Source organism: Notechis scutatus, chromosome 1 (genome assembly GCF_049901735.1).
Source record: "Notechis scutatus isolate UNSWTSFEM ecotype Mainland chromosome 1, rNotScu1.2, whole genome shotgun sequence".
NCBI lineage: Eukaryota > Metazoa > Chordata > Lepidosauria > Squamata > Elapidae > Notechis > Notechis scutatus.
The window spans coordinates 70,629,789-70,647,179 of record NC_142009.1 but is presented as its reverse complement, the minus strand read 5'-3'; the positions used below and the strand labels follow the sequence as shown (position 1 = coordinate 70,647,179).

At 42.8% G+C, this 17,391-nt stretch overlaps 1 protein-coding gene across 1 annotated transcript in view; it reads left to right on the top strand.

Moving 5' to 3' along the window:
* WDR64 (WD repeat domain 64) overlaps positions 1–13,275 on the top strand; it is a 73,045-nt gene extending 59,770 nt beyond the window's left edge. The window contains exons 26-28 of the mRNA XM_087965184.1: positions 1,120–1,200; positions 11,498–11,590; positions 13,046–13,275. Of these exons, the coding sequence (XP_087821310.1) occupies positions 1,120–1,200; positions 11,498–11,590; positions 13,046–13,156 (285 nt within the window). The 3' untranslated portion in view covers positions 13,157–13,275. The remainder of the gene's footprint in view (positions 1–1,119; positions 1,201–11,497; positions 11,591–13,045) is intronic.
* The last annotated feature ends 4,116 nt before the right edge of the window (positions 13,276–17,391 follow it).

The following is a 17,391-nucleotide window of genomic DNA, read 5'->3' as shown; positions in this document are numbered from 1 at the left end:
GATGTATAGAGTTCAACTCCTGGCTGAGAAATTCTTGGAGTTGAAATCCACACATCTTAAAGTTGCTAAGGTTGAGAAACAGCATCTTATTGAAAAGTTTAGTTAGGGGCAATGACACAGTCAAATCTTGCCTGGCTATTTATACGCCAGATATCTTAATGGGGGAGGCACAATTCTGGATTCTGGATTTTGGATCATGCTAAGCAAGACAGTAAGATTAGAAAAGCTTTTGGTTTTTCCAACTGTGTAATATTAAATTTGAGAACTATTATTCTGTCAGATTATGACTCAAATTATAGTAAGCAATGCTTCAATTCCATACTTCTGAAGTACTTAAGAAAAATGTATGCTTTACATTGTATATTGAAAGTAGCACCAACATTCCTTTATTTGTTCAAACAAAGTTATGTTGAAATAATGAAACAAAGAAGAACGTTGCTGTTGTGAAATTCCTTGAACTCAGCTTTTGGTGACTTTGTAGACACTAGAGTGTGTTTTGTTTTTTTGGAACATTACAGAAACGGTATGCCTTGCCATCTTCTGGGAATTCTTTTACTTCCCAGTCTAGTCTACAAGTCTACAAATACATCTAGCCACCATTATTTTTGCTAAAGAAGCTGTACTGTACTTCAATGAAACAGGAACTGAATCAGTGGTGGGATTCAAATTTTTTTACTACCAGTTATGTGGGCATGGCTTGGTGAGCAAAGTGTGGCATTGTGGGCGTGGCTTTGTAGGCGTGGCAGGGGAAGGATACTGTAAAATCCCCATTCCCTCCCCACTCCTGTGGGAAGGTTACTACAAAATCTCATTCCCTGCTTTCCAGCTCTGTTCTCCTGTGCAGGGCAACGAAAGAAGACCCAGCCGATCAGCTGAGACTCAGGAGGCAGATAATAGATGGGGGCAGAGCCAATCAAGAGGTGGTATTCACCAGTTCTCCAAACTACTCAAAATTTCCACTACTGGTTCTTCAGAACTGGTCAGAACCTGCTGAAAACCACCTCTGAACTGAATTCAACTTAAAGCAGATTTTAGAAATAAAAAATTAATATATTAAATACAATACAACTGAGAGATAAATATTTTTGGAACTCAAATTATATTATTTTAATATTGCAGGTCAATAAAACCCCTTTGGAAAGTTTTAAATCTGGAAACAAAGAAGCTGGTATTGTATTTGGAGCTATACCAATCTATAGGGTGAGTTCAAAGTAATCTGCTTAAATGGAAGCTTCATAAAAACAAGAACATTAAAATCAAGCTATTATGAAAGTTATTTTCTGTGAATTTGCCAGTATTTATTTATAAAATATTTGTAATACTTGATAACATTTTCCTTGAACTATTAATAGTGTTGACCTAATATTTTTCCTTCCTAATATAGAATGAAAGTTTTTATCAAGGGGGGCTCATCATTAATAAGATTTAACTTTGTATAAGACATTGCATATTAGAATGGACAATAAATACCTATACTGTAACTACCATAATGATTGGCTGTCTTTACCAAATCATCTGAATTAAATTTACAGCATAACCATGAATATCTTTTCTCAGGAGTAAGTATATACCCTCAGCAGAATATACACATTTAACCAGAAGTTCCACTGAATTCTGAGGAGACTTGTGAAATATTATGGAGTAAAAGGCAGATTTCTTTGAAGAGAAACCAATTTTACATCTTAGCTTAAGCCATGTCATTTTACTGCTTTCTATTCTTTTGGAGCACTTTTTCAGGAGACTTGATTGTCCTATCATAACAAGCTGAATTAAAAAAGAAAGAAAGAAAAGCCATGATGTTTGCTTTTGGGAGGAAATCAGTAACTTCCCAGTTGAAAACTTTAACATGGACATTGGTTTAAATCCAGAAAAGCTCTGCTGCAATTCTGGAAAAGATTTTTTTTTCCTCTGCTCCTATCTCCTGCAAAATTATAGAACTCCAGAACAAATTTTCAGGGAGCAGAGCATGGAAGTAGATTGGAGACTAAAATATTATATGTGAAATACCTCCTTGTTTCTCACTGGAACTATCATTATTCTACTCTCCTCAGTCACCTACACGTACAAAATTATCAAGAAACTGCTAAATCTCTGGGTAACTTAAGACACTTTACAGTTTTCCATTTTCCATTTCCAAGTTATTAACTAAAGAAATGTTATACCATGCTTTTTGTGGCTTTTGATAAAGCTACTGGTTAAATAGGATTTAACACATAAAGAGAATCATGTTATTAGTAATGGGGGTAACTGGCTTGAATTAACAATTTATAGAACAGCATAGAGCAACATACTTTATATGCAGGGCTGCATTGGCCTGGATCTGGAACTTTCAAACATGAACCCTTCCAATCTAACTCCTCCCACCTTGAAATATATTTAAAAATTGATTCACACCTCTATCTACTATTCTGTTCGACAGCTGATTACCTTTGCAGGAAACAGTATCAGTGAATGCTAAAAAGTCCCACAGCTTTTTTAGTGGATAGTTGTTTAATATTTGCTTCAGGAAGAATGTCTGTAAGAGTACACCAGCAGCAAGAGTACAGAATCCTTTTATTTAACAAGCAAAGAAATCTCTTCTGTTTTAGGAAGTAGAACTAAATCAAACTTCTGCATTTATTTTTACTCAATTGCCAGTGTACAGGGGACCATAACCTTCTACCGTACTAGGTAAAATAGAAAAATGTGGGTTAGACATCACCAGATAGATTCATAACTGACTGACCAACCACACTCAATGTGTAGTCCTCAATGGAACTGCATCTACATGGAAGGAAGTATGCAGTGGAGTACCCGAAGGCTCTGTTTTAGGCCCAGTACTCTTTATCATCTTCATCATTGACTTGGACAAGGGGATAGGTGGGGAACTCATCAAAGTTGCAGATGACACCAAGCGGGCTGGAATAGTCCACATTCCAGAAGATAAGGCTTAAGATACAGAAGGATCTTGACAGACTTGAACATTGGGCGCTATCTAACAAAATGAAATTAAATGGTGAAAAAAGTAAGGTTCTACATTTAGGCAAGAAAAATCAAATGCACAGGCACAGTATATGTGGTACCTTGTTCAAAAATAATAACTGTGAGAGGGATCTTGGAGTCCTAGTGGACAACCATTTAACTATGAGCCAGCAGCGTGCAGCAGCTGCCAAAAAAGCCAACACAGTTCTAGGCTGCATAAACAGAGGGATAGAATCAAGATCACGTGAAGGGTTCATACTACTTTATAATGCCTTTTTAAGGCCACACTTGGAATACTGCATTCAGTTTTGGTCATCACGATGTAAAAAAGATGTTGAGACTCTAGAAAGAGTGCAGAGAAGAGCAATAAAGATGATTAGGAGACTGGAGGCTAAAATATATGAAGAACGGTTGCAGGACCTGGGTATGTCTAGTCTGATGAAAAGAAGGACTAGGGGAGACATGATAGCAGTGTTCCACTATCTCAGGGGCTGCCACAAAGAAGAGGGAGTCAAGTCAAAGTGTTCTGTACGGTCATTACCATTCTTGCAGACCCGCGCCGCGATTGGCTAAGACGCGCAACGAGCTGATTGGCTGAGCGAGCCGCACGGATTGGCCCGCCGCGAACCCCCCGCGATTGGTAGAAACTAATCGCGGGAGATTCAAAGCGGTGCCATTGGCCGTGGCCGCCGCGGCTAGAGAATAAAGGCCGCCGCTTTCCTTTCGGAACCCGAGCCGATCTCGGGACTAATAAATGAGCTGAACTGAGTCACTGGTTCCCGAGTCTCCTTTCGCGCCGGACACGACACTGGCGACGAGGGTGGGATCCTAAGACTGATCCCCATCGTACACGTGTCCGGGGAAGCGAGACCGACGAGATGGCCAGCATCGCACCGCCCGCACCTTTTAACCCGGCTACTGAGGATTGGGAATCGTACACAGACCGATTCCTAATGTTCCTCGAAAGTAACAACCTAAAGGATGCAAACGGGCAGAAGAAAAGGGTTGTTTTCCTCACACACTGCGGGCCCGCAGTGTTCCAAATGGCGAAAGCCCTCGCGAAGCCAGAGGACGTCAAGACAATGGACTGGGCCGACCTCGCGCCATTACTCCGAAACCACTATGCCCCCGACGTGCCCACCCTCATCCGGCGGCACGACTTCTATCGACGAGACCAGTGAGCGGGCGAGAGCATCGGAGACTTCGTGGCTGCCCTACGAAATCTCGGAGGCATGTGTGGCTTTACGGACATGGACGAGGCGCTCCGAGACCGCGTTGTCCTGGGACTCAGAGACCCAGTCCTCCAGAGCCGGTTGATGGCCAAAGGCGATATCGCCCTCACCGACGTCCTCGCTGACGCCACCGCAGCCGAGGCTACCCGGAAGTCAGCAGCCCGAATGCGGAGGCCCGACACCGGGGACCGAAGCGCGACCGCCGAAGCAGGCACGGCAACCGAAACGCGCCCCGAAGCAAGCCGCCGAGAGACCACCACCATGGTGACCTCGACTCCGCCTCCGACGCCACCGACGAGGAAGAGGACGTGCATCGACTCCAGGCAGACCGGGACCGGCGCGACCGACGGAGTCGTAAGTTGGGGCAACCGTGTGCCGGGTGCGGGGGCGACCACCCTTGAGCAGAGTGCCAGTTTTTCGACACAATATGCCGGCACTGCGATAAAAGTGGCCACATCGCCCGAGTCTGCCGACTCAAGAAGAACTACAGCCCCCGACGACGAGATGACAGCAACCGGAGGCAAGACGGCACTGCCCCCAGGCCCAGGGACCGCCAAGCCGAGAGCCGATGGAACCGAGACGGACGGAGCCGACGAGACAGCGGGAACAGGTGGAGAGAGGAAACCCACCAGACGATCGTTATCGGCCACTCCTCCAGCACAGACGCCCGGAAAGTATATGTGGAGGTGGGCATCGAGGGCGAGCCATGCAAAATGGAGGTGGACTCCGGGTCCTACCTTTCAATGGTCGCATGGCGGGAAATAAAGCGCCTGGTGCCCGCCATCCACAGGAAGGGGCTGGAAAGCCAGAGCCTGATTATCAAAGACTACCAAGGAAATCGTATACCGGTAGTCGGGACTGGCCAGTTCGAGGTGACTTTCAAGGGGCGAACAGCAAGGCTTCCCCTAACGATTGTGGACCGAGATCGCTCTAGCCTTTTGGGACTGCAGTGGTTCGCGCCGCTCGGAATCGAGGTGACGGGAATCGACCACGTCCAGGAGGCCGACTGGGAAGAGCAGCTCGCCAGAGACTTCCAGGAAGTGTTCGACGGCACCCTAGGCAAGTACCGAGGGCCCCCCATTTCGTTCAGCCTAGACCCCAGCATTCCCCCCATTCGCCTGAAACCACGGCGAGTACCATTCGCGCTTCGGCCAAAAATCAACGAGCAAATAGACAAGCTCGTCAAACAAGGGGTCCTCGAGCCAATCGACCATGCCCGGTGGGAGACCCCCATAGTCACCCCCGTCAAGCCGGATGGGTCAGTAAGAATTTGCGGGGACTATAAGGCCACCCTTAATTGCGCTCTGCAGCAAAGCGCCTACCCCGTCCCAGTAGTGCAGCACCTCCTACACTCACTGGGGGGAGGCAAGGTCTTTGCGAAGCTCGACCTGGCACAAGCCTATCAGCAGCTGCCGGTCGACGCAGAAACGGCCGAGGCACAAACAATAGTAACCCACCGGGGGGCTTTCCGCTGTAAGAGACTCCAGTTTGGAGTCAGCGTGGCCCCAGGAATATTCCAGAGCCTCATGGAGAGACTCCTGCAAGGAATCAAGGGGGTGGTGCCCTACTTCGACGATGTATTGGTGTCGTAAACCAACCAGAAGGAGCTAGAGGGTCGCCTGAGGGAAGTCCTAACCAAATTCAAAAACGCGGGGCTGAAGGTTAAGAAAGAAAAATGCCAATTACACACCGAGAGAGTCGAGTTCCTGGGGTCCCTCCTTGATCGGCACGGAATTCACCCAACCGAGGAAAAAATCAGAGCGATCAAGGAAGCCCCCAGACCGAAGAATAAAACGGAACTACAGGCATTTCTAGGACTACTTAACTTTTACAATGTTTTCCTGCCCCAGAAGGCGACCGCGGCAGAGCCTTTGCATAGGCTCCTGGACAAGGCGGCTCCATGGACTTGGGGGAAATGCGAGGAAGCCGCCTTCAACTAAACCAAGGACCTGCTCACCTCGGATGCCATCCTCATCCAATACAACGAGACCCTACCGCTAGCTGTCACATGCGACGCATCACCTTTTGGCGTCGGCGCAGTCCTCAGCCACACTCTCCCCGACGGGAAGGAAGCACCCATCGCCTTCTTCTCACGAACCCTCACCAAACCAGAAAGGAACTACAGTCAGCTGGACAAAGAGGCCTTGGCCATCGTTGCCGCTGTCAAAAGTTTCCACGAATACATCTATGGCCGAGCCTTCACCATCATCACCGACCACAAGCCGCTGCTGGGAATCCTGGCAGGGAACAGGGCCACCCCGAACATTCTATCCCCTAGAATGACAAGGTAGTCCGAATTCCTTGCAGCCTACAGTTACCGGCTCACACACCGACCCGGAAAGACGATCTCCCACGCAGATGCCCTGAGCCGCACGCCGCTACCAGACTTCGACACTGACCCAGCACCCACGACGACCACCCTCAGCATAGAGACTCTGCCCGATCTACCCATAACCGCGTCAGACATTGCCCGTGAAACTAATAAAGACAAACGTCTGGCACGGGTATTGCATTGGGTAGAGAAGGGGTGGCCCGAGAAAGACAACGACGAGACTTTCCGGACATTCCGGAACCGACAAATGGAACTGTCGTTGCAAAAAGGGTGTTTACTTTGGGGGGACCGAGTTGTTATTCCAGGAAAATTATAGGGAAAAGTCTTGGAATTGTTGCATGAGGGGCACCCGGGCATCGTTAGGACAAAGGCCTTAGCCAGAAGTTACGCCTGGTGGCCAGGAATGGACAAGCAAATTGAAGCCTGGGTGGCAGCATGTAACAGATGTCAGGAAACCAGACTCAGCCCTCCCGCCGCCCCGATCCTGGAATGGGAAACCCCTAGGGGACCATGGTCCAGGATCCACATAGATTTTGCCGGGCCCACAAAAGGACACACCTTCCTCATCACGGTAGACGCTTACTCCAACTGGCTGGAGGTAAGCAACATGAGGACTACCACCACGGAGGCCGTCACCAAAGAACTCAGCAAACTATTTGCAACCCACAGCCTCCCAGATGTCCTCGTATCCGACAACGGGCCTCAATTTACCTCGCTGGAATTCAAAAAATTCCTAGCGGAACGGGGGATACGACACGCGTTGACAGCGCCGGTACATCCGGCGGCGAACGGGAGGGCGGAACGGATGGTTCAATTCACGAAAAAAACCATCCAAAAAATAGAGAACGGGGAAATCCAAGAAAAAATAAACAAAATGCTCTTTATACAACACATAACCCCGAATACGACAACAAATAAAAGCCTGGCAGAACTATTGATGTGGAGGAAGTTAAGATCCCCACTCGACAGACTGCACCCCACATACAACCCGGAAAAGCCCCCAAACTCCTCAAGCAGAGACCGAACCTTTAAAACAGGCGACACGGTATATGCAAAAAACCTCACCGGAGACCCACTCTGGGTACCAGCAACCATAACCCAAGTGACAGGTCCCCGTTCGTACCGCCTACAGACAACCGATGGACGAGCATGGAAGCGACACATCGACCAACTAAGGTCAAGAATAGCCACGAGAAATACAACCGACACGCAAGCAGAAACAAACACAGAAGGGAACCCCCCCAACACAAACCAAGAGGGGAGGGAAGGCCCAATAAACCAAACACCATCAGAAAGAAACCAGGAATACTCACCGGCAAGCAGCCAACTCGACACCTCACCAGGAAGAAGCAGCCAGGCCAGCTCGACGAGCCCGGAAAGACCAGGCGGGAGCAGCAACCGCAACTCGACCAGCCCGGGTAGACTGGGAGGGAGCTGCGACAAAAGGCCCGGCTCAGACTTCCAGATGGTTCCATCGACAGGACGAGGAGCAACACGGAACCCGACCGAACCGGCCGAGAACCAAGCACCAACTAACCTGCGCAGGTCAAGTAGACAAGTACGAAGCCCCGCCTACTTACGGGACTATGTTACGTAGGACCCTACCAAGAGGGGAGGGGTGTTCTGTACGGTCATTACCATTCTTGCAGACCCGCACCGCGATTGGCTAAGACGCGCGGCGAGCTGATTGACTGAGCGAGCCGCACGGATTGGCCCGCCGCAAACCCCCGCGATTGGTAGAAACTAATCGCAGGAGATTCAAAGTGGTGCCATTGGCCGTGGCCGCCGCGGCTAGAGAATAAAAGCTGCCGCTTTCCTTTCGGAACCCGAGCCGATCTCGGGACTAATAAATGAGCTGAACTGAGTCACTGGTTCCCGAGTCTCCTTTCGCGCTGGACACAACACAAAGCATCTGAGGGCAGGACAAGAAGCAATGGGTGGAAACTAATCAAGGAGAGAAGCAACTTGGAACTAAGGAGAAATTTCCTGACAGTTAGAACCATTAATCAGTGGAACAACTTGCCTCCAGAAGTTGAAAATGCTCCAACACTGGAAGTTTTTAAAAAGATGTTGGATAACCATTTGTCTGAAGTGGTGTAGGGTTTCCTGCCTAAGTAGGGAGTTGAACTAGAAGATCTCCAAGGTCCCTTCCAACTCTGTTATTCTGTAATGTAGATCAGAACCACTGCATGTTAGTTGCAAAAAATATAACCTTCTTTAACCTCTATTTAGCCTATGAATTATCCCAAGGCCTTTGGGTGAATCCCCAGCATTTAGCCCTAGTGGGTTAGGCCATGTCCATCATACATGAGTAAATCAATAGCATAAGTTTAATTTTGTCCTAAAGGACAAGAGTTGGCCAAATTGACCTGTTTAATTAGAGAAAAGATAATATCCATGCTTATTTTTGACTGAAAAATCCCTTATGTAAAACAGAAAAAAGGATCATATGATCTGTGGTTTTGCTGATTAGATAGAATAAATTAAAGAAAGAGAATCACAACATAACTTTAGAGAAAGAGGTAAATATATAATTCTACTTGTAGAATCCACTTCTTTATATCTTCTTTGCTTTTTTCCTTTCACCTTTCATTTCTTTTTGCACTTTAGTTCTTTTATTCATTTATTTTCTTTGTTACTTTTAAACTTATTTACTTTAATGTATTAATTTTCACTCTTGTTTTTATAAATAACAATAAAATTATATTTTAAAAAAATTATCAGGCAATAGCTGCAGGGGAAAAGCAATTGGTTAAAGAAGACGGGTTGTAACAGTAACTTTGAGGATTAGAAAAAGAGCCACAACTAAGACAAAGGAGAATCGTGTCTGAGACATTTTCTCAAATTACAGTTCTGCTTTGGACTCAGTTTTGGTTTATCTAACTCTTGTCCCTTCAAGAGGGAGACTTGCCATCTCAGTTTGGCAATACAGTATTCTTCATGCTGTCATAATTCAAGGAGTCTAGGAACTATATTCAATATTTTTAAAAAGGATGTTTATGGCCCACAAATTGTGCTGCATAATTGTGAAGCATGTACGGAGAAGGCTGGACTGTAAGCCACATATGGTGGCTTGGTCTTTGGTCTGCCACAAGTACTGATGGAGCCATCTTAATTGCATTCCTTAATACTGATTACCACCACTATTAGCATCATTTGAGAGAGAGGATAAAATCTGATAATGGGCTTTAACAAATTCTCTGTCAACTAAAAAGATACTCCTTTGGTCTTTTTAGCTGCTGGAAAAAGGGAGTGGGGGAAAACAAGGCATTCCTTAAATGCCTAGATAATCACCCCGGCAGCCCAAAGTTGTTGGATCGTAAGAAGGTTGTTGGAGTGTAAGAGGTTTCTTGGAGAGCATGATGGATGGCTCTTGGAGATGGATGTGTCCCATTGGAGAAGTCACATCCAGGGGGTGGGGGGAAGACCAGGGTCAAGGGGGAAATGTATGATGTAATTTAGTATCAGCTGCAGTCAGCCATGCGCCAGCATGGCAACTTCTAATAAATCAATTTTCTTTTCTCTGAGATGCGGCTAGAGACTTTTGATTTGAATGGAGGTGGATTTGTTGGAGCCCTGACATTCTGATGAATAGATGGGTTACAATTTGTTGATACTTTTTAAAGGACTTTTGCAAACTGCATCAAAGTTTTTAGAGCAATATGTTGTGAACCTCTGATATGATTAATAGTTTAAAATGAATAATTAAGGGAGCACAGTGGCTTAAAATAAAGATCAGAATAAAATTGCTTCCTAGCTCTTTAAAAGTAATAAATGCTGTTTTATTAAGCACAGCAAAATTACCATTTAAGTTTTGCAGCAAAAGACTATTCTTTATGTAATGGGCAAATATTGGATGGATATAGTTCTGTGGCCTAAAAATCTTCCTGCATGCATCTTGGCTTAGATATCTAACCTCAGTGCAATATAATCCCATTAAAACATAGCTTCACTAGCAGAAAGCCATAAAAGATTTAAAAAAAAACTTCCTGTAATCAAGTTAAACTCTTTCTGAGTACATGGACAAAGCTGTCTTGGATGTAGTCGTTTTCTGACTTCCTAGTTTAGACTACAACCCTAATACCTGAATTTCCTGGTAGTTAGTCACTGACAAAATACATAGTAGCTCGAACTCAGCATACCTTTGGGGGAATGAGACAAACTCAGAGTTGGGTGATTTCAAATAGAATGAATTAAACTTGCTCATGAAAAAAAAAGAAAACACATGATTAAGTTGCAAATATGGTAATTGTAAAATGCTGTAAATAAACAACAAAACAGAACAAGCATTTGTACATTCTTTCCACTAATGACAGTATAATTGATGGTTTTATAGAAAAGAAAAGCAAAAGAAAAAACCCTACACTGTTTGTAGCATCTTGAACATCCATGATGTAAGAATACAGGAAATTAAACTTTCTAGATGATAGGCAAATTGTTTTGTACAATCTGAGATCTGCAGCTTCTAAGGAGTTATAGACCATCATCTGTTTTGTGTTTGCAGAAGATTCTCCAGGGTTTTATTTTTTTCAAAAAGATCCATATTTATGACAGACACTTGGGCATTTGATATTGTTGAGCAGAGAATAGGGGCGGGGAGAGAGTTTAGGTCCATATGTAACTGATTTTTTAAAAACTATATAAATGTGACAAGTCATTTAAAAGCAAAAGAAGAAAACTGCATGGAAAACTGTTAAGTCAAAGTAAACACTTTACCTCCGGATAAGGATAGTAATATGAATGTTTGGTTTGTATAAAAAAAACCCAACACACTATAAATCTTTTCCCAGACACATTTGAAACAAGCACACTACTGATGGTTGTAATTTTGAATGGGGTAAACATTGAAAAGCCTCTTATAAAGGTGATTTCAAGACACCAGTTAATAGATTCTTTTTCTTTGTTCATATTCCTTTATAAACTATTGCAGCTTTTCACATAATTCTTGATTTTTCTGAATTACTTGAAAAAGGTTGTAACACCTCCAAAGCTGAAAATAGCTTCTGCTGATCAAGATGGTTCTTTTGAAAATATGGCCAAGAGAAGCAGACTTATTCAAATTTCCGTGAGTTAACTATTTCTTCTATACGTGTTAAGTACATGAATGTGAGCTACCCAACTATGCTCAAAAAGCACTAAGGACTCCACAGTTCAGCCCAAACTAAATATATAGTCTTGCCTACTGAAGTAGACAAACTGTTTGCAGATATGAAGGCTACTGTATTTCCCTTGTTTTTAACCTATTAGGTTTTTTTTTTAATTGCTAGATTTTGGTTGGAGACAGCAAAAATTCAATTTAGGTTATATTTCTTCGAGAGATGATATATCCTCACAGCAATCAATAAAGAAGCCAAAAACAATTCCACTATATGGGATATAGCCATACCTTTCATTCTGGGAAAAAATAAATGTGAGCAGTTGGATTATCATAATTAAGCTTCGGAATCAGTTTTAGTAGCCCAAGTAGCTGACCTACATTGGAAAATAGGAGAAGTGCAAATCTGTTGACGCCTTTATCATTTTCAGGATTTTTCATTATCATCAAAAATGGGGTCAGGTTAGACATCAAAAACATGATACTGTGAATTTAATCTTATCAAATAATCAGTTTCCAAAAATAGGGCTTGGTCATTATGGCTCTATCCTGTTGGCCTTTAAAATATGAAAAGGGCCGGTCTTATACACACATATAAGACATCGAGAAAAGATACACAGACTTTTAGCAATCAATTGTATTCATTTCTGTCTATATATGACACACAAAAACTATAAAATTCTTAAATTGAACTTTTGAATGTCATTTTCAGATAGATTTGTCCAATAATTCAAAAATCCAGAGAAGAGTATAAATAGGGAAATTAATTATTGGCAATGAAGGCTTACCACAAATTCTAAACAATGTTGTGTTTCTTTTGTTGGGCCAAACTAGGCAGATTGGGAATAGTTTAATGAAAAGAAGGATTAGGGGTGACTAGTGTTCCATTATCTAAGGTGCTGCCACAAAGAAGAGAGGGATCAACCTATTCTCCAAAGCACCTGAAGGCAGAACAAGAAGCAATGGATGGAAACTAATCAAGAAGAGAGGCAAACTAGAACTAAGGAGAAATTTCCTGACAGAACAATTAGTCAGTGGAACCACTTGCTTCCAGAAGATTGCATGCTCCAACACTGGAGGGTTTTTAGAAGAGATTGGACAACCATTTGTCTAAAATGGTGTAGGGTTTCAAGCTTGAGCAGGGAGTTGGACTAGAAGACCTCAAAGGTCCCTTCCACGTCTATTATTCTCTTAGGTCAGGGATCAACATATATTTGGGAAGCTCAAGTAGTATTAGTAGTACTTTATATCAGTTTAGATTAAGAAACAGATTTTCTAGTAAATAAAAGTTTGCATTTGCTGTTATTAACCTTGAAATTTAATAACTCATACAAATAGAACAGTATTGTGTGTTTACCCTGATCAGTGGGTTAGCTGGCATTCAATCTGATAGAAACAAACATTGCTCTTTTTTTTTTTTTACAGACATCACGTTTATCACACCCTCGAAAAGGTGTAAAAACCAGTCAGACCACTGATGCCCGTTCCTTCCCCCCCACTGCTCTCTGTACAACTCTGGAAATTGTGAAACAGTAAGAAGTGTTGCAATGAACAAAGGTGAAAAATAAAAAAGACTGGCAACCACACATACACACGCTGTTAATTGAATCTTGTATCAAGCAACTCACACAAACACAAACCTGCGTCCATTTAAATTCACCAGCTTATGTCAACTGCACAAAATACATGATTCTATTTATTTATTTATTTAAGATTTATATGGCCTTGTGCCATCTCTGATTGTAGATGCGCTCCCCAACCATAAAGGCTGGCATCGGTGGTAATAACTATGTGGCTCGGCTCCTTGAAAAGTTGTCCCCTGCTGATGGCTTGGGACTGCCACCACTGGAAGGTTCAGATAACCAGAAGAGGGATCAGGACCTTGATCAATGAATGGCTCCTGCCTGACCTCTAATAGGGTAGGAGGAACCACTCTAGTCGAGCCCATGGGACGATGGGTATACAAGATACCATCTTGCCCAGGAGCTGTGACAGTAGAGATTCATATACCCAACTCACACACAATGACTCCCAGTGGCGTACAACATTAAAAATCAACACTATAGAAACTCCAGAGGCCTCCCCATCCTTTCATGGCAGTGATGCTTGGTTGGCTTTGAATCAACCTGGAGTCTCTAGGCCACTGATGAAACCATGTTTTCAAGGACTTCCAGAATAGTAGTAAGGAGCAGGCCAACTTTATTTCCATAGGAGTGATATTCCAAAGGGTCCCATCAGTTGTACGTCCTTAATAGATGGGAACAGTAACATATCCTGCATTCCCATTCTGATGAGCTAGGTAGATGTAGCCGGGGAGAGGTGATCCTTCAAATACAAGTGAACTTACAACCATTCATTCAGTGACTGTTTAAAGTTACAATGGCACTGAAAAGTGACTGATGGTTTTAACATTTGTGACCATTGCAACATCCCCATGGTTATGTGATCAAAATTCAGGTACTTGTCAACAGGCATGTATTTATGACAGTTGCACTTCCTTGGGAGTCTTCCCAACCGGCTTCCCACGAACAAAGGCTGGATAAGAGAAAGAAAGCTTCCAAAGGTATGAAAAAGAGGAAAACAAGTTAGTTTTACTGCATTACTGATATTTTAACTGAGCTTTATTCTTGATAGCAATGCTATTGTGCTACATGAAGGAATGTATACATTACATACATACATAATTTTGCCTGAGGGTCAGAGGTGGTATTCAGCAGGTTCTGACCAATTCTGGAGAACTGGTAGCAGAAATGTTGAGTAGTTCGGAGAACCAACAAATACCACCCCTGACTGGAGATTTTACAGTATCCTTCCCCTGCCACGCCCACCAAGCCACACCCACAGAACCGGTAGTAAACAAATTTGAATCTCACTACTACTGAGGGTCCCTCATTTATATGAGCAATTTAGTCTATTCCAAATCTAAACCACTCTTATCAACACAATTATGGTTTGCAAGAATGTGGGATACTTCACCATTTTCAGTATTTTTATTAATCATGTTTGTTTTTATTTAATTGTTTATGCTTAACAAATACATATGGTCTTAGTTTTTCCTCATGGTATATCTATAGATTATGTTTGAAGGCCATTAGCAGTAGGTATGAATGTTTTAAATTTTGGCTCTGAGGAACCAGCATTACAGGTCGTCCTCGACTTACAACAGCTCATTTAGTGACCGTTCAAAGTTACAACGGCACTGAAAAAAATGACTTATGACCATTTTTCACACTTCAACCGCTGGAGCATCCCTGTGGTCATGTGATCAAAATTCTAATGCTTGGCAATTCACTCATATTTATGACAGTTGCAATGCCCTGGGATCAAGTGATTCTCTTTTGTGACCTTCTGAGAAGCAAAGTCAATGGGGAAGCAGATTCACTTTACAACCATGTTACTAACATAACAATTGCAGTTATTCACTTAACAACTGTGGCAAGAAAGGTTGTAAAATGATGCAAACACTCACTTAACAAATGTCTCAGCAACAGAAATTCTTAGCACAGAAATTTGAGGCTCAATTGTGGTCATAAGTTGAGGACTACCTGCATTTAGGTATGGTTAGATTGTCTTATAGGCTTTGTAGATTGTGTCATTATCAGCTGATAAGCCTGTATGGAAGAATCATATTAAAACATTTGGCAATACTATATTTTGTGAAAGACTGGACTAGAGCAACTAACTCAATTCAGCTGTATTTATTTATTTATTTATTTATTTATTTATTTATTTATTTGATTTGCCAATTGTTTACAAGATAATAAGTATAAGTATACATAGTTGTGAATACATGAAATGGGTACATATAAGAAAAATAAAAGAAGAATAAGAGAAACAATAGGACAGGGACGGTAGGCACGTTGGTGCGCTTATGCACGCCCCCTACAGACCTCTTAGGAAAGGGGTGAGGTCAATAGTAGACAGTCTAAGGTTAAAGTTTTTGGGGTTTGGGGAAGAAACTACAGAATCGGGTAGAGTATTCCAGACATTGACCACTCTATTGCTGAAGTCGTATTTCCTGCAATCAAGTTTGGTGCAGTTAACTTTGAGTTTGTATCTATTGTGTGCTCTTGTGTTGTTATGGTTGAAGCTGAAGTATTCATTGACAGGTAGGACATTGCAATGTATGATTTTATATACCATGCTTAAATCAGACCGAAGACGGCGTAATTCAAGGTTTTCTAGTTCTAGAATTTCAAGTCTGGTGGCATAAGGTATTCTACAACGAGTAGAGGAGTGGAGAACTCTTCTTGTGAAATATTTCTGGACTTTCTCAATTGTGCTAATATCAGATACGTAATGTGGGTTCCAGACTGATGAACTGTATTCGAGTATTGGTCTAGCAAATGTTTTGTATGCTCTAATTAGTAGTGTGATATTACCAGAGAAAAAGCTACGTAGGATTAGGTTAACAATTCTTAATGCCTTTTTGGCTATGTAGTTGCAGTGGGCTCTAGCACTTAGATCATTAGAGGTGAGTATTCCAAGGTCCTTTACAGAGCTTGGGTCATCAACAAGATCTTGACTATTCAGCTTGTATTTTATTTTCTGATTTTTTTTGCCAATATGTAAGACAGAGCATTTATTTGTTGAGATTTGAAGTTGCCATTTGTTTGTACCCCATTTGTATGGGATAGAACCTGTTTTAAGATACCTTCTTAGGAGATTCACAAAGAGACTTGCAAGTTTCCTGAAAGCAGAAACACATTTTGTTTTAGTCCAAGCATGGAATCGAGGATTCAACGATCAAAACCAGGCTGCAGAAATTCAGAGGGGCGTAATCAGGGCTGTTGGGGGTTTGCAGGGGTTCAGGAGAGCCCCTAGCTAAGATTATGTGCAGTTTGGAGAACCCTCAAATCCCACTCCTGGCTGGCCCTAACCACTCTACCCCGCCCCTCCCAGGAGTCCTCACATGGCCCATTTTAGATGCAGGTAAGTGTACGGTGCGCGCAGAGGCTCGGGGAGGGTGAAAAACGGGCCTCCTGAAAATTTGGGAAGACTGGAAATGGGGCCGTTTCTGGCTTCCAGAGAGTCTCCAGAGCCCAGGGAGGCCATTTTCGCCCTCCCGGAGGCTCGAGCAAAGCCTCCAGAGCATTGGGAGGACAAAATATCCCCCCCTGCCATGGTGCAGGAGGCCGACAAGGCTACGCCCACCATGGCCACACCCACCCGGGAACTGGGCAGAAAACCTTTTGCTAAAAATTTTGAAGCCCACTCTGACATTGCAGCAACACCTTGAGAGTTAAATTTTTAGGCAGTAATTTAACTAAAAATCTGTAACTAATGCTCTTAATAGCACAGAAGCAGCAGATGATACAGTATATTAAAACTATTATTTCCTTCTTTGAACTAACATACAGTATTTGCCTACTTTCTAATTCATTGCCCTTTTTATCTCAGTGATAATGAAGAGATACCTATGAATATATTTTTGTCCCAAGTATGGGTGTGCTACTTGACACTTCCGAAAACAGAAATCATTTTGCAAGAAATGACAGTAACATACAAACTGCTCACAGGAAAATAGTAATAAGAAAAGAAAGAAAAAAAAACGATTCTTCACCAAATCTGTCTGTTCAATAAAATATACTGTACAAAACATTAAACTCTTTAAAAATTGTTCCACCTTTAAGCCTAATACATAGTTGCAAAGTTTATTGAGTAGACAGTAAATTTAAATTAGCAGGCTGTACAATGTGTAATATTATTTTCGGAGCAAGATGGAAATTAGTTTCAGAATGACTGTATGACTCATTTGCAGTGAGAAAAAT